The sequence below is a fragment of the Balaenoptera musculus genome, chromosome 14 (genome assembly GCF_009873245.2).
Source record: "Balaenoptera musculus isolate JJ_BM4_2016_0621 chromosome 14, mBalMus1.pri.v3, whole genome shotgun sequence".
NCBI lineage: Eukaryota > Metazoa > Chordata > Mammalia > Artiodactyla > Balaenopteridae > Balaenoptera > Balaenoptera musculus.
The window spans coordinates 41194832-41215103 of NC_045798.1; the positions used below are offsets into that span (position 1 = coordinate 41194832).

Here is a 20272-nt window from a genome sequence, read left to right on the forward strand (position 1 = left end):
AAATTTTGAACAAATTATCCACTTTAAGGAGACACAGAATAATAAATGTATAGATACTAGGAAGAAAATAAACTCAAGGAAAAGTGATAGAGATAACTATAGAAATTTAAAAGAAAAAGATAAAATAGATAAAAGCTAGACAGTTCTTTGAAAAATAATCAAATAAACAAAGCCTTAATGAGACTGATCTTACAAAGAGAGCAAAATTCATTTGGAAATAGCCAAATAAACATTAGAAGAAAGAAAATGGAAAAAGATTAGAAAAGGGAATACATAATTACAGAATGAACATAAGTTAAAAAGACAATAAAAGAATATTATGAACTTCCTTATAACAACAAATTTCAAAACTTAAATGGAAAGGATAAAATTCCTCAAAAGATGTAACTTGTCAAAACTGACCCAAAGAAACAGAAAACTAAAATAGTACTAAAACCATTAAATACATCTAATTGGTCCAAAAAAAAAAAACAAAACAAAACTCACAAAGGTGGTTTTATAAGAAAATTCCACTAAATTTTCAAAGAACAGACCATTTCAATTTTATACAACTCTTCCAGAGAACAGCAAAAGAGAGAATACTCCCAAACTCACTACATGAGGCCAGTGTAACCTTGATAATAAACCCTGATAAGGACAGAACAAAAAAAGGAAATTACAAGCCAATCTCACTTACAAACAGATGCTAAAAACCAAAACAAACCAAATTGAGGAGAATGTTAAAAATAATACATTATGACCAGATTAGGTTTAGTCCAGGTACACAAGGATGGCTTATCAATAAAAGGAATCTAAAAATATAATTTGCCACCTTCACAAATAAAAGAAAAACCTCATGATTCTCTTGGTAAATGAACATCTGATAAGTTCAACACCCTTTCATGATAAAAAAAAAAAAACAACTCAACAATATAAGAATGAAAGGGAACTTCATTAACCTGATAAATGGTATGCACCAAATATCCTTCTTAACATGGAATCATTAGATTCCTTTTAAATACCAGGGATGAACATGGATTCCTACCACCTCAGCTGCTATTCAACATTGTCCTGAAGGCCCTAACCAGTACAGTAGAAAGAAGAAAAATAAATAAGAGGTGTAAGGACTGAAAGAAAGGAACAAAACTGTAATTATTCACGGACTGTCTACAGATACTGAACCCCAGTCTATCTTCACTATTTTTACTTTCTACTCCCCACTCACTCCTCTGCTCACTGCAGTCAGGCTTCATGCTGTCAAGCTTCTAAAACTTCCCTCATCGAAGACACCTGGCTACCAAATCCAACAGATGCGTTTCAGTTGCTACTTCACCTTCTTGGACCTCTTGTCCCCTGGCCCCCCAGGCTGCTTTTCCTCAGTGCATTCCACTGGCTCTCTTTCTTCCACAGACAGTATTCATCGTTTGATTTCAAACTTTTTTAAACGACACTTCTCCTAGTATTATTATTTACTCCTTCAGCCTCCATCACCATGTTTAATCAGGTGACTCCCAGTACTAAAGAGTGCCAAGTTTTTATCGGACAAGTCAGGATGACCTTATTCAGATGTCATCGTGTTCAAAGGTGAACTCATCCTCCCCTTTCCTCCCTACTTCAGTCACCTTCTATCCCGTGACTTATGCCATGAATGTGGGGTGATCTAACTTCACCTGCTTCATTCCTCACACTCAATCTATGATCAGCTCCTACTCATACTGTTTATCTCGAAGTCTCTCTTCTCTCTGCTCTGTATCTTCCTTTCCTTTTCCACAGCCACCAACTAGGCTCAGACTCTGATTATCTCTCTCTCGAATTCCTGCACCTGGCCACTCTGCTTTCAGGCCTGCCCCCTAATCCTTCTAATAAGGAACAAATCTGATTAAATCTCTCCCCTGATTAAAATCTCTCAGTGATTCTAACTGCCCAAAATAATCCAAACTCTTCAGGCATATTTTACAAAGTCTTTCAAGAAGACCGACCCTGCTTCTACTGATCTAGCCTTGACTTTCTCGTTACCTATCCCACTCTGTTCCAGTCTTAATGAACTATTTGCTGGAATTCATCCCTTTCTCTTCCCCCTGGATATGCTGTGCTTTCTGTAAGCACCTAGTCAGTCATCTGGCTGCTGCAGTAATCTCTTAAGTTTTATGAAGACAGGCTGGTACAGCAGTATCTGACAAGATGAACATTCTGTAAATACTTATTGAATTAAGGGGAAAATTTTACATAAAGTAATAGATATCAAATCTATGGTGGTCCATTATAAAGTTGTATAGGGGTTACATCCTTAACACTCTGAAGTTAAAATGAGAGGAAAATTATGTCTGCCTATAACTCATTCAAAACTCATTAGCTAGAGTAGAAGTCGGACACTGCACTCTGATTGGAAAACGGCAGTGAACAAGACAAACACAACTGCATCCAGGTTACAGGCTTGGTACTATCGTGAGATACAAAAACTCATGATGATAGATCTTGGGTCATACCAAGCATCACAAGGCTAATACATACACACAAACACACACACTTCATGCTACTAATTAAAATCTTACGTATTTCTGTTCAAAAACTTCACAAAAGTTACCAAAATGAAAACCAGCTTCATTTTACACAAACTTCACATTTATTTAACTTATGTCCCAGCTGCTTCCAAAACTAAGTTGTAGTAGTAGATTTCTGGATTATATACACAACAAGCTAAAAATTCAGGAATAACGTGGACTAAGTAAAAATTCTAAATTCCTACTTTTTAAAGGAATTAGAAGTTTTCTTATAATCTTCATGGAGCTGATATACACAATGATAACTACACAACCACAAATCACAATCCTTTTTAAGAGAATGTAAATGACAAAGTCAAAAACTGTACATAGAGCTTAAAGTATGGTGTTGCATAATTATTTTATGAAGTATGTATAATATTTAATATGTGCTTGGATCATATTTATATACTACCTTGATTATCAGTAGATGCATTTGCTTTTAATATGGAAAACCTAGTAACCTTTTTAATTTCTCCCCGTTCTGCGCAGTGCACAACTACGGGAAGGGCGATTATGGGGTTCACTTTCACCATCAAATGAAATCCCCTAAAATTAATGTTTAAAGAGCTCCTAAAGAGGGAAGACTAGAGTCCTGCAATTATAGTCACAGTGATACAAATCCCTTTAGGCCCCCAATCTAGTAAAAAGTAGTACTGGGACAAAGGCTAAAATAGCTCTCTGGGTCTTAATGTTCAGATTAAACATCTACTCAATTCAAGCTGAGCTAACTTGCCGAAGTCATCAGCTTCCGGGTCAAAATCAAACATTATTTGGACCGGAGATTAACTTTGGTGTGTCCTCAAACTGAAAAGAAAATTTATATTTAGATTCCTATATTCTAGCCTACACATTACTCCACCAACACGCATTTCAAGCATTTTTCTCTTTTGCAAAAGATTCCTGCTAAGCAATGCTGTCTTCTAAATGAAATGCCTTCATTCTGTCTTTGAATCTAATTAAAATTAAGAAACTTTTAATAGCTTTAATAACTCTCAAAAGCTGCAAAAGCTCTTCCCTGGCATCTTCCCCTCCTTCGTACCACCCTCCCTCCAAATCCAGAAAAAAACCTGCACAACAGAAAACACAAAACAACTAGCCACATGCTGTGAATGCTGGGGACCATGATTCTCCACTGGTTTAGGCTACAAAGAAAGCCTATGAGTAATCAAAAATCCCTAATCAAAACAAAGTTAAAAGCCACCTCCCCACTCCCCAACCCCAGTATAATTTCCCTTTCTCTTCTCAATCCACTCAAGCATTTCCCCTCCTCGTTTTTTCAGGGAATTTTAGCGGCCTCTGAACAGCGGATGGTAAGTTCATCTCAATGTCTGCCAGGGCTGAGACATGCGAAAAATCACTAACTTGTAAGGTTATTTAGGACAATAATGTCTTTCAGTGCCTTACTCCTCCCACTCCGGCCCTACCTGACCTACTACCAGTATTTAGCCGAAAAAAATATCTGTTCACGGGCTTGACCCCTCAGCGGCTCTTCCCGCAGGAACCCATGCAAACACACAGCCGGCCGGGTGGGCAAGGTCCCCGGCTTCGCGCACCCCTCCCCACACGCCCGCGGCCGCGCTCCGCTCCACACACTCGCGCCCAACTCTTCTTGGATCCACTCACATCCCTGGATCTCGTCGGGCCGCCCTCCTCCTTCTCTCCCCGGCGTCCCCGGGCGTCCCCGAGCTGCCCCGGCGCAGGCACTCGCCCACCCACCTGGGCCGGGGCTCCCCGGCGGCGCGCTCCGCCCGGCGCTCCTCGAGGCTCCAGCAGGAATGCGCTCGGCCTGTTCCTCCGCCTCCCCTCCAGCCCAGCCGGGAGGCGCGACCCAGGGCGGCACCGCAAGGTCTCCCTGAAGTCACCTTCGCGCGGCCCGCCCCCGGCTCCGGCTCCGGCTCCGGCTCCGGCTCCGGCTCCGGCTCCGGCTCCGGCGAGGTCGAGCAGAGGCGCGGCCCAGGACTGCGCCCGGGCCGCCCGAGGTCCGCGCTGGCCCCTCGGCCGCACCGCCGCCCTCCAGGACTCCCGCCGGCAAATGGCCTGCGGCGGGCGGCTCCGCGGCGGCTGGCGTCGTCCGTCCCTCCTCCCCTTCCCCCTCCCTCCCCCCCGCCGCGGCGCCCGCTCGTTCCGAGGCGCAGGTAGGGACCTGCCAGGGGGCTGCGGGAGCGGCGCGCGGCCCGCGAGCGGCTCGGCCGGGATTTCGGGAAAGGCGGCACCGCTCCCCGGGCTCTGCGAGCATCCGCGGAGGCGCCGGCCCGGCCCTGGAGCGGGCGCTGTACTGACGCCGGTCCTGCGGACGCGGCCCTGGCAACTTTTAAATGGCCAGCCTGCCCCCGGGAAAAGCAGAGGGACCCTCTCTGCTGGAGTCTTCCATTCGAAGGTAATTGACACTCAGGCTTACACTGAAGAGTTAACGGTCCGATTCCACAACAAAGACTGAGCTAGTCTGCACATATTTTTTACACACTTCCTGGGCTACCATTTGAGCAATGAGGAAAACAACAGTATTGACCCTACTAATGTGAAACCTACTCGCGTGAAATAGGTGGTTTCTGATTCTGGCGACCCCTAAACGGTGGACGAAGGCGTCAAGGTCAGAAAGACCCACCACATACATGATATACTTAAAAGTGGGATGTTCAGGCTAATGAAATTCCTCGTTAACTATGAGGCTCTGGTGAGGAAAAACAAACAGTAGTCTTAAACCTTTCTAAGGTACATAAATCTGTCCTCGACTTTGGGAAGCAGAGTAATACTGAACAAAATTGAATATTTCTTTGACAGGATCCTGGGGTACTTTAGGTTCTCCCTTCCAGCAGTGGTGGCTGTATTTGCACTACAGATGGAAAACGTGTAAAAGATGAGACAAGGCCACACTCGGAAAAATGGGAATTAATGTCGGTGAGGTTTCAAGGTGTTTTTGAAAAGGCAGGTTTTTTTTTTCATTCTCAGTTGGTGACTAAATATTATCACATTTTGAAAAGTCACATTTGTCACTGAAGAAGAGACCTTGCTACAGAATCTTTCTCCCTAGGCCCTAAAAATTAGAGAAAGAATTCAGTTTGCAAAAGTAGTACCAGGCAGAAAAATAAAACAATGAACAACAAAGGCTACTTTGTTTCAGAAGGCAATTTACAAAGCACCTAAAATGTGCCAGGCACTGTACTGAGGAACTTCACATAAAATAACTCATTTGCATTCTCATTTTCAGATTTGGAAATGGAATTCCCAAACATATATTAATTTGCTCAGAGTCAAGATAGCAGAGTTTAGGTCCTGACTGGTCTGACCCAAAAGCTTGTATTCTTTCCTTTGTACATTCATTATTCATTTATTCAAGTATTTATTAACTGTCTAATAAATACCAAGCACTATGCTAGACACAGACGCTACAAAAATAAGACACTTACTTGAGGAGCTCAAGTCAAGTAAATATATAATCAGACAAGTAAATATATAATGATACAATGTCATAAGCGCTGCAACAGCAAGGAACTCCTAGACTAGGAGGGACATTAACTCAATTTTGAAGGGTGGAGCCTGGGAATGTGAAATGGTAGCAGTCATCCAACACAGCAATCCTGAGAACTTTATCTAACAGAATGGCAATGGGGAATCTGTGTGCTGGGTTGGAGGTGACAGACAACTGAGATACAGGAAGTAAAAATGACAGGACTTGATTAAAAATGGGGCTGAGGAAGAAGAACGAACCAGAGGCAGCTCCCATGTTTCCGGCTTGAGTTATCCAACAGGTAACTTTGAGTTGAATCGGTAACTCAGTTCTAGGCACTTTGGTTTAGAAATGCCTCTGACGTATCCATATGTAAATGTCCGAAAGGCAGCTGGATACAACTGGTTCATAGCTCAGAAGATCCAAAGTGGATATATCTGAATCATCATGGATTTCTGGGTTGAAGGAGTGGGTGAAATCATCCAGGGAGAATGCTGAGTGAGAAGGCCACCCACAGAAACCTAGGGAATACTAACATGCAAAGCACAGGCAGAAGAAAAGATGCTTCAGAAGTAGACTGAGGAGGAGTTGCTACACAGGAAAGAGAAGCCCGAAGAGGGAGGCACCATGGAAATCACAGAGAAGCATTCCAAAAAGCAAGCAGTAGTCAAATGCCAGACCCTTTAAAAAGACAAGCAAGATAATTTAAAGATGTTCTCTGATTAGCAACAAGGAGATATTGACAAGAATGGTCTCAGTGGACTAGTTGAGGTATAAAGAAGTAGAAACAGAAGGTGTCACATTTTCAAAAATGGAACTGGAAAGGGATGTAGAGAGATAGAAGCTACAAGGGAGAATTCAGAAGAAGAGAGTAGCTGTTTTTGAAGATAGGAGACAGATGCCTCCAACAAAAGGAAAAAAGAAAGATAAAAATCAGAATGAGGGACTGGTGGGGAGTTGGTAGCATGTACAATGATCGCCTAACGTTTGACAAAAAATTTTGCTCAGAATAGAGATGAGAGAGAGAAAGGTGAAGGCCTGAAAGATATAAACACTGCAAATGAAAGAGAGAGGGATTAAAGGACTCTGAACAGCTCAGGAAGCTAACTGAGTATTAGAAACCATGACTTTATAGAGTTATCAGTCCACATGAGGGCATGAATTCTCTCCAAAGACTTTAGCATCTGGTCCAGAGTAGCAAGTACCTTTGGTTGGTTCCAACTGAGAGTCTGAATCGTTCCATTACACCACAAGCTTGGCATCACTATCGTCCCAACCATACATTTGGGTTACATCCCTTTAGCAGTGAGGAGATTTAACATTTTATAAGTGAGTTTACACTAAAAACTGATTAGACTCATAATATTGAGGGGAGCTCAATAATACCCAGACCCAGAAGGGCACCAATGATGACTTCTGAATGACATTTTAACCACTTCTGATACCACCCTCGGGTGAGGAGAACTGTAGAAACAATGATTCATGAAACCAGTTTCTAGCCTTTTGAATGGAACTCTCAAAACAAGGTTAAAGAAAAACCACAGCCTTCACATTCTATTATAGTATGTTTACCAAGTATATCATAAAACATACAGTAAGGTTGCCTTTAGTAGATCAATCACAAACTTTACAGCTTACCTTATATATTGCCGGGTTTTTTCCGACAACATAAGTAGTGTCATTTCAAGTAAAATACGCCTACATAATGCCTCATTTATGTAGAGGTCACGTGGATACCTGGAATATCTAGGCTGTATCAGAGAATCTCCAAATAAGCAAAGAACACCCACATACCAGAAGGCCCCAGACCCTAAGGCCTGTGCTCATTGTCAAGCCCTAAGTTTCTCACACTAAGCCAGCTTACTCTTACTGTGGACATAATTTTACCAAGTTTGGTTACTGGTTTTCTTTTTAACAAACGGGAGATTAGTATGAGTAAATCAGAAGGGATCAGTATTCCACTGCTAGAGACAAGCACCCAGTTGGTCTAAAAAACAGGAGAGAAGAAAATTTTAGAACCGTAAGGAGTAAAAAGGAATTCGAAAAGCATTAGCAGGATTGGGCCATTTAATCAAAAGAATCCTGTAAACATTATCCCCCGACGGTATCTCTGTATTAACGCAAAGAGTAATTACAAACATACAAAAGGACAATCCTGAGGCACCCAGAAGAGATAAAGTATGAAACCTTCAGTTTAAGAAGTAAATTTTTAGGATCCAGAGTAACTGTCCTCAAAAAAGGTTAGAATAAAAACGTTTTTTCTGCCACTGGGGCTGGGGTCACTTACACCTACCGGGTCCCTATTCTGTGCCAGGTGCTACGCAGTGTTTTGCCAATCGGATATCATTTACTTCTCAAAACACTCTTTTTTGGTTGGTCACCACTTTGAAAAGGAGATTGTGTTTTACTGAGGTGAAGACAGAGATTACATAGCAGAGCCAGGAACTGGACTCAGCTCTATGTGAGTTCAAGCTTATCGTTGCTCTTCTAGTAAAGTTTTTGGATAACGAAAATAAACTTTATGATGCCTGATACATAAGGCATTACAGTGCACAATTATTCCACTCTGACCTCAATTAAGCGATTAAATTCCTATGTTGTAATTCTTAACTACTTGATAAGACCAACTTCAATGATGCCATTTATCTTTCAAATATTTTTTAGGCCTTCTCATCATCTATAATTGTATTTCTCAGAGGGAAATCCATGGATTTCTACTGAGGGCCCCACAGGGTTGATATTTCATAGAACTACTAAAAAGAAAAATCTTAAAATACTCTAAAAACAATAAATGCCATTTACTAAATGAATACTTTGTGCTCTTGTGATATGCTAATATGGTCTATATACATATTATTCATCTACATACATCTGATCTCCATACCCAACCATCAGTTGTTTACATATCTTCATTCTTCAGAAACTTGCCCAAGGTCCTACAATCGGTTAGGGAAAGACTGAGATTTAAAAGAGGTCCATTAGACTTTCAGACCAGGGCTCTTAATGACTTTCTACATGGTCTCTCTTATATGAAAGATGAAGGTATCAAAGTTCAGAGAACTTAAGTAGCCCATCATCTCTTAAATAATAAGTAATAAGGATGGAAACACAACACAATCATTCCACAGTCAAATAAATTTTCTTTAGACAACACCACCTCCTCCCAAAACAAGATAAAACCAATGTTAAAGACACAGAAGCTCCAAGATGCCATCAGAAAAAGGGGTCACAAGTGTTAATTAGACAGCATCCTACAATAACAACCGTGGACTTACACTCAGGGCTTACTATGTGTCAGAAACTATGCTAAGCATTTTGCTTACAATTATCTTACTTAATCCTGATGACTAATTTTAAAGGCGTAAAGAGGTTAATTAGGCTAAACTTTAGGCTAATATTCTTGCACATGTAAATCTACACACAGAGGTGACTACCTAGGCTATTTTTTTTTAATCTGTTAAAGATTAGGATAGGTTGGCTTCTTCAGAAATTAAAGTACTTCTAATCTAGTGTTCGCCGTAAAACTATACAACCCGAGAACAAAAAAGTTGTCAATACATTCATCAGATACCACACAGGAGATGTGAATTTAGTTTTACAAGGTAATATTACCTGAATCCTGTAACATCATAATTTGTTCTGTTCTGCAATGTTCTGCAATGCTATCATCCTATTTGGATTTATTTAGGTCACTAAATCATTCCTCATTTAAACAAGCTAGAATATGAAATTTGCAAAGCACCAAAAATAGAAATGCTGAGAAGGGATATTTTCAAACACCATTAGGAGAATCAACCATTTAACATGTTTAATGAACAATTATGTTTTCCCATGGTATTTAACAGAATTCTGTTGAAAGACTTTCTGTAAATTTGTTTTAAATTAATTCAGATTATTATCACATATTTTTTCTTATTCTACAAATAAAATAATTATGGAATTTGTGGTATACATAACAAACAGAGCATTTTAAAAATTTCACATGAATTCACAAGGCTTATTTTAATGATGGGAAAATAAAATTTTAGATCCTTACATATAAGAGAAACATATATAAGAACATTTTCATCTATCTTGTTTTACACCAAAACCTAATCTCTAACCAAAAGGCACAAATCAATTGTAACAAGAATAAGAAAGTCAGTGTCCTTGGAGGGTATTGTGCTAAGTGAAGTAAGTCAAACAGAGGAAAAACAAATACCATATGATTTTACATATATGTGGAACCTAAAAAAAAAAGAAAGAAAAAAAAAACAAATTTGGTGTCTTAATCTTAAAAGTTGAAGATTAAACATGTGTAGAAATTAAATGGAAAACAAAGCCTATTGCTACTTGGCTTGCAGTAAAATCATGAAAATGAAGGAAAAAACATAAAAAAGAAAAATCTTAGTTCAGACAAAACACACCTTAATGACTTTTCAGTCCTTAGAAAAAGAGTTACTAATGGATGGCATACCACTTTTACTCATATTTGGAAGATCAAATGGCAAATTTTTAAATGGGAGAGAGCAAGCAGCCAAGAGCACAAAACAATATTTAATCCATTAAGCTGAGTTCACATAGGTAAGTATGATAACAATCTATTTTCTAATTAAAAGTATATATTTTTCATATAGAGACCTTTTGTTTCTAGAATATTTTCATATTCCGTCTTATCAAAATGTCACGACAACCCTGAGTAGATCAACTTTAAACATACTTGTTAAATATGGGTACATAAACAAATTAAATGATATGAACAGAAGTTATTTCAGAATTATTCTGCTTAATCAAGAATAAATAAGTTCTAACTTTTGGTGAAAAATGAAGCCGTCGTTGCCTTTATTAACCCTATTTTCTCCTACCTTTGGACAGTCTGAAAGCAATGATGTGTTGGATGATCAAGTGTGACACCCAAACAATTATTTAAAAAATTCAGTTCCAAACTACCTACCCCTTCTTGTTTGGTGAAGAGATTAAGGCAATCACTCAAAGCTACACAAGTTTCTCTAGAAGCTTCAGAGACAACTTCAACTTTCTGAAGGAATGATGGAAGCATTTCTATAAATAAAAAAATAAAGAAAATGAGTGGGATTTTAAGTAATCTTAAAGTAAACTAAGACCACAAACATATTTTTATATCTACTAACCTCATGTTTCCTTCTAGCTGCCTTAAGCAAAGCATATAGTATATTCCTTGGGCATCATAATTAAGCACCTACTGTATACAGGGCACATAAATTAGTACAGAAAAAGAAAGAAGAAAGCCTTGACTTAGAAAAGCCTATATCCTAAAAGGAGAAGAGCCAGGACCTATTAAAAAAATTAAAAAAGCTTCATAGGAATAAATAACATAATGTTTAAGAAAAACAGCTGTCAAGAAGGACTGATATCATTACTTATAAAACATTAACATTTCCTTTCATGATATTCATTACTAGGTAAGTAATTTTATTCAAAGGCAAAGTGCTAAAAAGAGACAAAAATAATCCTGTAGTTGACAATGATGGCTAACAGATCTGAAGGCGGCATTAACTCAACTTCCCCTTTTTTTTTTTTAAATCTCATTAATAGGTTTTTAATATGATTTTTAAAAATTTATTTATTTATTTTTTTTATTTTTGGCTGCATTGGGTCTTCCTTGCTGCATGCATGCTTTCTCTAGTTGCGGTGAGCGGGGGCTACTCTTCATTGTGGTGCGTGGGTGTCTCATTGCGTTGGCTTCTCTTGTTGCGGAGCACGGGCTCTAGGCACGCGGGCTCTAGAGCGCAGGCTCAGTAGTTGTGGCGCATGGGCTTCATTGCTCCGCAGCATGTGGGAACTTCCCGGACCAGGGCTTGAACCCTTGTCCCCTGCATTGGCAGGCAGATTCTTAACCACTGCGCCACCAGGGAAGCCCTCCTCTACTTCTTATTTGGATAAATGTTTCGTATAAATACGTCTTTCACTCTCAAAAATATGTCCCTGTCAAGGTCCAGCATCTTTCAGTATGTGTTAAGTTGGGAAATAAATGATAATATCAGTATTTCCCCTGGACCCTTAAAGAAAATCTTAATCCACTTTACCATTACGGAAAACAAACAAACAAACAAAACATAATAACATAACGTTGGCAAAAGAAAGCTGTAAAAATACACACACATCACTTAAACAAGTGAAATGTCATATCCTGTCCAGATTAATGTGACAGAAGTGTACAGTTGAAATAGCTTGGGATTTTATGTTGATTATACATTAGATCCTTTACATCTGTCCCGTCCATCAAATAAAAAAAATTAAGAAAGTTTTAAGAAAAAATAACTTAAAAGAGAAAGACAATTAAATCTGGAGCATCCTATGTATTTTAAGTAATCTTGATTTACCTAAAACACTATTCTTAAAACATGTTAAACAAGGTCAATAAACAAAGAATCAGGTAAATCCAAATGCCAGCAATTTGCAATGATTAGGCCATAAAACAGTGGGTCCCATCAAGAAACAAAAGTTTTCAAATGGGAAATGGAAAGAAAAATAAAATCTACAGAGAACATATGACAAATTATTTAGCCATTATTCTAAGTGATAAAGTTGTATTGCTCTGTTTTGTTCTTTTTTAAATTTTCCAAATTTTTTATATGAACATGATTTATTTTAGCAAAGACAAGTCCTTTTCTTGGAAAAATTATTTCTCAAAACTCATAAGGCAAAAGTGGGCAACAAAAGGAAAAGGTCAGGGACTTCCCTGGTGGCGCAGTGGTTAAGAATCCGCCTGCCAATGCAGGTGACGGGTTCGAGCCCTGTTCCAGGAAGATCCCACTTGCCGCGGAGCAACTAAGCCCATGCTCCACAACTGCTGAGCCTGAGCTCTAGAACCCGTGAGCCACAACTACTGAACCCGTGTGCTGCAACTCCTGAAGCCTGCGCGCCTAGAGCCCATGCTCCGCAACAAGAGAAGCCACTGCAGTGAGAAGCCCCTGCACCGCAACGAAGAGTAGCCCCCGCTCGCCACAACTAGAGAAAGCCCGCGTGCAGCAACGAAGACCCAACGCAGCCAAAAATAAAACAAACAAATAAATAAATTTATAAAAAAAGAAAAAAGAAGGAAAATGTCAGAATGAATGAAAGTAATAAGAGTCTTTCATTAATATCTGGATATAAACACCAAATGACATTTTATCATATTTTTCATCTTATGGAATAGAATTTCCTAGCTATTCTTAATAATACCCAAATAATTGAAAACTACTATATTCTAAAATAATTTTGACTTTACATACTTTTTCTTTTTGAATCTTTGATACACACTGTAAAGATTTATTCTGTACTTAGTTGCTAAATAGCAAAAGACAGTACCATATGCTAGATGCCATGTGACTTAAATAGTACCTCAACAGATGTTTTACACAGAGCTGGGGACCAGGGATGTGAGGAGATGCACAAGAAAAAACAGACACAGCCTCTGCCTTCCATAAATTATCTGGGTAATCTAGAAATTTTCCATTTTCATGGCACAAAGGATAGGTAGCATAGCCATTCATGGATACATTTCTTTTTATTAAATGCCATCACATGCTTAACCATCTCCAATTTTGTCTATGTTTTAGATACCTCACTTAAGATACTTGTTGATTAAAAAAAAAAAAAAAAAAGATACTTGTTGATTAGCATAAAACAAACATTAAATCTCTAAATAAATTTTAAGGAGAATTTTACAAATTTTTAAACAAAACTGACTCTGCAAGCTTTCAAAAGATATTCCAAGAAATATATATTAAGACAAGTTTTTATAAGAATCTATTATTCAGAGTGTGTCAAATTCTTCTGTCCAAAACAGAGTCAAAAGTTACATAACTTGTCTAACAATCTAGTATTCAAACAAGATGTCAGAATTAATATTAACTTCCATGGTGGGACGGTGTAAAAACCATGGACTTTGGCAAATACTCTGGGCAGTGCTGCATATCAGGGCCAGTCGGTTCACACTGACGTGCCTCTTATACAATGTCATCTGCATACTGATTACATAAAAGGAAAACTGCTAAGCTTCTAGAAAAGTTACCAACTGGGAAATCACTGCAAAATATGTTTTAGCCAACTAATATTTAGAGACTGAGCCGTAATAAATAAATGCAAAAAGGCCAGTATGTTAACATATCTGGCCTACTCTGAGAACTGGACACTGTTAATTTGAAAAAAAAAAAAAAAGTTATCTTTTGTACTAAAAATATTGTTGAACTCGGGAAAGATGCTGGAAGATCATATGTGAAAAGCTTAACTTTAGAGACATGTATAAAAAGCTCACAATCTGTCGTTTTCATGATTACACTGTACAATTTTTAATTGGGTAAGTTTTAAAACTAGTGGGGAAGAGCTTGTTTCTTGTTGTTAACAAACTAAACCCTAATACAGAAAACTTCCATTGTTCTCCTTATATAGAAAAAGTCCACACTCCTTAGACTAACATTTAAATCGTTCCTTAAACAGTCAGCTTCAGCCAGACAGTTTTCCTGGAAATATTTGTTTTCCTAGAAATATTAACCTATTCTATTTTACTGCTTCTAAACCTTTGTTAAAGATGTTCCATCTTCCGTGAATAATAGAAATAATAATTATTCATATTCAGAAGTTTCCCCACTTAACTAAAACCTTTTTTTTTTTCAAGGCCAAGTTTAAATGCTATCCTCCCCATTGAGCCTTCCTTAAATATCACTGTGGGATGTGACCTCTCCTACTGGACTCCAAAAGTAGCCACATCCACTTGTAATAGAGAACATGGGTATTGTACGTATGCTGAATCTCTGCTACCCTTGGTAAACTCTAAACCTCTTTAAGCCCCCAAAGACCATGCACTGAACTTTGTACAAAGAAACGACTCAAATGTTAAAAGACTAAGAAAAATAATAAAAATATTTTATTCCCATGGCTTACACAGAAAATCCAAATAGTTTTGGATTATTTTATTTTACATCAAAAGAGTTACTGTATTTTAGTTTAAAAATATATAAGATACAAACATTTTCATTTATATTACTACAGGTTGTCTAATTAGGGCAGATTGATAAATTATTTAAAACTACATTTTCTTTTTACTTGAGGCATCAGAAAATATAGTTTGCCTGTTTTTCAACATTCACTCAAATATTTCTATCACTGGGGATAAGATATTTTAAAAAAATAAACTGGATGAATGGCATTTCATTTCCTCAACCTAGTCCTTCCGGGAACAGTGCTGCCTCAAGTGTGTTTTCTTTTTTTATGGTAAACACAAACAGCACAGAGAATAAACAGTCCCAAAACTATCTCGTGACAAAGCTAAGGTCATAGGAAATAAAGAAAATATCAAAATAAGACAATTTCTCTCTTGTGGTGAAAAAAATGCAGTGCATCTGACTACGTGCATGAGAGACCTGGTCTAACCTGCATGAGAAGAGGTGTTTTTAAAGTTATCTCACACTCAACTGGATTTATAGAAATGCCTCAAGAAAATCAATGCTCTCTCCTCAAAATGGAGAAAAAGATGTCTGCACATAAAAATCAACTATTCTTCTAAAAAACTTCTACTACATAAAGCCGTAACTTAAAAAAAAATCGAGATTGGTAACGTTATATAAGATGTAAGAATATAAATGTATCTGTTTCTTGTTCAAATTAAGATGATTAGTTTGAAATCAATCACCCACTAAACAAGCACCACTGACCATTCGATCTGTATGTCTACATTTATACAACACGCTAGTTGCAACAGAAGTATAAAATATATAGTTCAGAACAGCATGTGTTACATGAGTTAAAGCATGAGTTAAATAAGAATAAGAAGATAATAAAAGGGATGTTACAAGATATAAATAGCAAACAAATTGTACATACATAAAAAATGTTACATATTCAGAGAAAAGAGTTACCATTATGGGATGCAGTAATAAAGTGGAGTTTGATAAAAGTAATGGGACCTGAGCCTGATCTTGAAGAATAAGCTTTTTTATTGTTAAATACAATGCCCAATAAAACGAACATATACAAAATATCTATAAGTATTATTTTCAGATAGTACTGAAAATACTGGTCCTGAGAAGAAGAGAGTCTCAGAGTTATGAGAACTCGAGAGGTTAGAGGATTTGCAGCTATCATTTATTGAGTGGCTACCATATGGCAGGCACTACACTCCAGCTGCTGGAGATAGGGCGTAAGTAACTGAGAAACAGTTTTTGTCCTTACAAAACTTGCAGTCTAGCAAGGAAAACAGAAAATAAAACAATTATTATTGAATGAACAGTATTGATCAGAGGGAGTCTTCAGAATAGTAAGAGGGAAAAACATATTTGTTGGAAAAAATAAATTGAATTAATTTAAAATTTTAGAAAAGAGTGTACCAGTTAGGAAGACCTTTTGGGGTTAAAACAGGGAAGAAGCCAGCAGAACTATGAAATGTATTTTGCATTCTTTTGCAAATAAGAGTGAATGGAGGGCTTCCCTGGTGGTGCAGTGATTAAGAAACCGCCTGCCAATGCAGGCGACATGGGTTTGAGTCCTGGTCCGGGAAGATCCCACATGCCGCGGAGCAACTAAGCCCGTGCACCACAACTACTGAGCCTGCAAGCCAGGAACTACTGAGCCTGAGTGCCACAACTACTGAGCCCGCATGCGTAGAGCCCGTGCTCCATGACAAGAGAAGCCACTGTAATGAGAAGCCTGTGCACTGCAATGAAGAGCAGCCCCCGCTCGCCACAACTAGAGAAAGCCTGCGCACAGCAACGAAGACCCAACGCAGCCGAAAATAAATAAATAAATAAATAAATAAATTGGGAAAAAATAAAGGCTATCATTGGATTTGCATCACTCCTGACTGTACTGTCCTGGCAATGAGCTCCTAACCTTATTTGTGGTAGTGATCTTGTGAGAAAAACCAGTCAACAAAGTAAATGATTCAGGTAGAGTCACATGTGACCCAGGGAGCTCTGCCTCCAGCAGAGTCAAGAGAGAAGCACTAGTAGGGTCTGTGCCCCAACAAATAAGGCGAAGAGTGAGAGAATTTGATGATGTTTTCTCCTATAGACTGGGCAAAATAAATACGAGTAATAAATCACTTAGTTTCATAACCACTTTGCATCTCTATTTGACTCCTCAACCTGGCTGCCTGAAAGGAAGCCTGGACCTGGGACAGCAGCTCCCTCTCCAGTGCCCTGTATGACAGGCCTGGGCAGGAGCAGCTGTGGTGGCCTGAGCTCTGCTTGCTCTTCCTGCCCCTTCTAAGACCTGAGGAGGCTGGGTCTGCCCAGAGGGGAAGATGGAAACACGAAGTGCTACAGTGAAGGGGATTAGTGCCACGACAGGGAAAGTGGAGGGTGATTTGGAAACACATAGTAAGAACACTTAGGCCCGTCTTAGAGAAGCCAAGAAGTTTCTAGAAGCTACACTTAAAAGATGAGGAAAAGCTAGTACTTCACACAATGGGAACAAGACCCTAAAGCATGAGAAAAGTTCAGTGCTACTGAACATTGAGTAAAAGGAAGGAAGAGGTGAGAGGTGAGACTGTTGATGTGAGGAGACACAGGTCAAGGTAGAGTGCAATTACCCTAAGACACTGAAGGCCACAAGACCTGATCTGTCTTTAGAGGCACCTCTCAAACCACACCGTGGAACACTCCCTGGAGGCAGCATGGCCAGACAAGAGGGGTGGCAACCTACAGGCAGGACGGCGGTGGCCTATGTCAGTGTACTGATGGGGGGACAGAGAAGGGGACAATGGAGAGACAAAGGAGACACAGAATGTGCTGCGCAGGAAGGATGTGCTCCAAGGTTAAGATGACTCCAAGGTTTGGGCTCAGGAAATTGTATCAAACGGTCATGTGTTCTTGCAGATGAAAAATACCAGAAAGAGGGCTTCCCTGGTGGCGCAGTGGTTGAGAATCTGCCTGCCAATGCAGGGGATGCGGGTTCGAGCCCTGGTCTGGGAAGATCCCACATGCCGCGGAGCAACTCGGCCCGTGAGCCACAATTACTGAGCCTGTGCGTCTGGAGCCTGTGCTTGGCAATGAGAGGCCCGCGCACCGCGATGAAGAGTGGCCCCCGCACCGCTATGAAGAGTGGCCCCCGCTTGCCACAACTAGAGAAAGCCCTTGCACAGAAACGAAGACCCAACACAGCCATACATACATACATACATACATACATTAAAAAAAAGAATGTAAAAAAAAAAAAATACCAGAAAGAACCTCAGGACAAGAAAAGAGAAGAAAAAAATTGACAGGAAAAATAAAGAGGATTTCTTTGTTGCGAGCTGGAAACTTCAGCCCTGCATCAATCCCACTGTCCCCTTGAACTTCTGAACGGGAGACTATAAGGATTTGTACAGCACCTCAACTACAGCAGCCAAGTGACTGTCCTCAACAAATTCTACCTTTCACCGTAGATGCAGATCTAGGGATGAAAATCTGTAACCTTTTCTAGTTCATAGATCAAAAGTTTAGGAGTAAATATAGATTTCTCCATTCAGTCCAGACTCACTATTGGCTAAGAGCAGTCTCTGGAGCCAGGGTGCCTAGGGGCACACCCCGTCTGGTATTTTACTAGCTGTGTGACCTAAGACAAGTTACCGAAGCTCTCTGTGTCCCTGTTAGCTTATTTATAAAATGGACATAATAGTTGTTATGTGCTAACACTGGGTTGTCATAAGGAATAAAAGAGTTAATATATGCAAAGTATACAGAACAATGCACAAAAAAAGGCTGTATGTGGCTGCTGTTATTCTAGATAATACAATCTGTGGATTACTGACATACTTTACATTAGAAAGTGCATGGGACACTTGTGGTACCTGGCTTACTAAGTTGATGGAGAAACATCCCTCTAACCCCAACCCATAAAGATGCTGATAAAATAATAATAATAAAATAATACATAGCTGAGTTTGAAAGAACAAAATCCCAGATATGCTGGAAACCAACAGAAAAGTCAAGGCTGACAGAAGAGGCGCGTGCCAGTGAGGGCACGGTAGGGAAGGCCAAGCACAGGGGTGTCAGAGGTCAGCTAGGACATAAAGCAGGGGCTGAAAGCCGTGCCTTCACACCTACATGAGGGGGAGATGTGGCTCTGGTCTCACCAAGCAGAGCAAGGCCTTGACCCCCAGTGAAAGCAGAAATGGGCTCAGGGAAGCAGTGAAGAAGGGCATTTTCTGCCTAGTACTGTGGGTGGGAATCATGAAAAATAGAAATCCCTAGCTCATGCTGCATCTAGATATGCAATCCAATTTTAAAACTATTACATCCTCAACAGAAACAGACACAGAACTACTGTGTAGGGACACTTCCATAATCCAGGAGGCAGAAGAAAACAAGCTCTCAATAAAAAGCTAAAATCCACCCTGAAGGAAACAATCCATCCCAAGGGACAGTTAGCCACAACAACTTGAGATGTAAGAACATGCTGAAAAGGGCTTTAACTTTACACGCTTAAAATTATGAGAGATAAAGTTCGAAATATATGTAACATGAAAGAGCAGGCTTCTATGGAAAAACATTAAAACTTTAAAACCACCACCTAGAATTTCTAGAATTACGAAATACAATTAGGATCAGAAAGTCAAAGGATTAAACAGACAAAACAGATCAAACTGAGAAAGAAACTGAAACTAGAAAACAGATCTGAGGAAACTGCTCAGAATGTAATAGAAAAATAGAAAAAGAATGAGGAACTAAGAGGTGGCGGGATAAATAAGAAGGTTCCACACATACCCACGAGGAGTTTCAGCAGAAGAGAACAGAACGAATGAAGAAGCACAGTGTGAGGAGAGAATGGCGAAGAACTTTCCCAGATTGAAGAAAGAATGAATGAGTCTTTGAATTAAAAACCGTCTCAAGCAGCAGATATTAAGACAGATTAAAACTGCAAACCACCAAAGACAAAGTGGAGATCTTTGAAAAGCCGTAAGTGAACATAAAAAGAAAAAAAAAAAAAAAGACTGTTCACCAAAGAATCGTCATTAGACTATCAGAAGCCAGAAGAAATTGGAATCACATCTTCAAAATGCTAATGGACGGTAACTAATGCAGTGGGGGTAAAATAAAGATCTAGATGAGAGAGAAATTCTACCACCCACAGGTCCTCAGTGGAAGAACTACTCAGAAGTCTGCCTCAGGAAAAACACTGAATCCAGAGGAGAAGAGTAGGGTATAAAAACCAATGGCACTGACTGCGGAACCCCTATTGGTAAAAGAATGCAAAACACTCTCCAGTGTGGACAGCTTCTTCCCCAATTTGTTTGTCTCTATAAGGTCTCACCGAATGGTACAATCTGTTCACTCACTAACTTGACAGAACAAATGCAGTACTTGTTTCTCCCTGAGTT

General features: G+C 39.3%; 1 protein-coding gene across 5 annotated transcripts in view; it reads right to left on the reverse strand.

Moving 5' to 3' along the window:
- The window catches only part of OSBPL1A (oxysterol binding protein like 1A), a 216604-nt gene that overhangs the window by 116805 nt on the left and 79527 nt on the right, over positions 1 to 20272 (reverse strand). For 3 of the 5 annotated variants that reach the window (XM_036823536.1, XM_036823537.1, XM_036823538.1), the window contains one exon: positions 10904 to 11010. In XM_036823536.1, coding sequence (XP_036679431.1) covers positions 10904 to 11010 — 107 coding nt within the window. Of the gene's footprint in view, positions 1 to 4238; positions 4425 to 4454; positions 4534 to 10903; positions 11011 to 20272 lie in introns of those variants that run through there. The other 2 variants (XM_036823542.1, XM_036823540.1) reach the window with 2 other exon arrangements.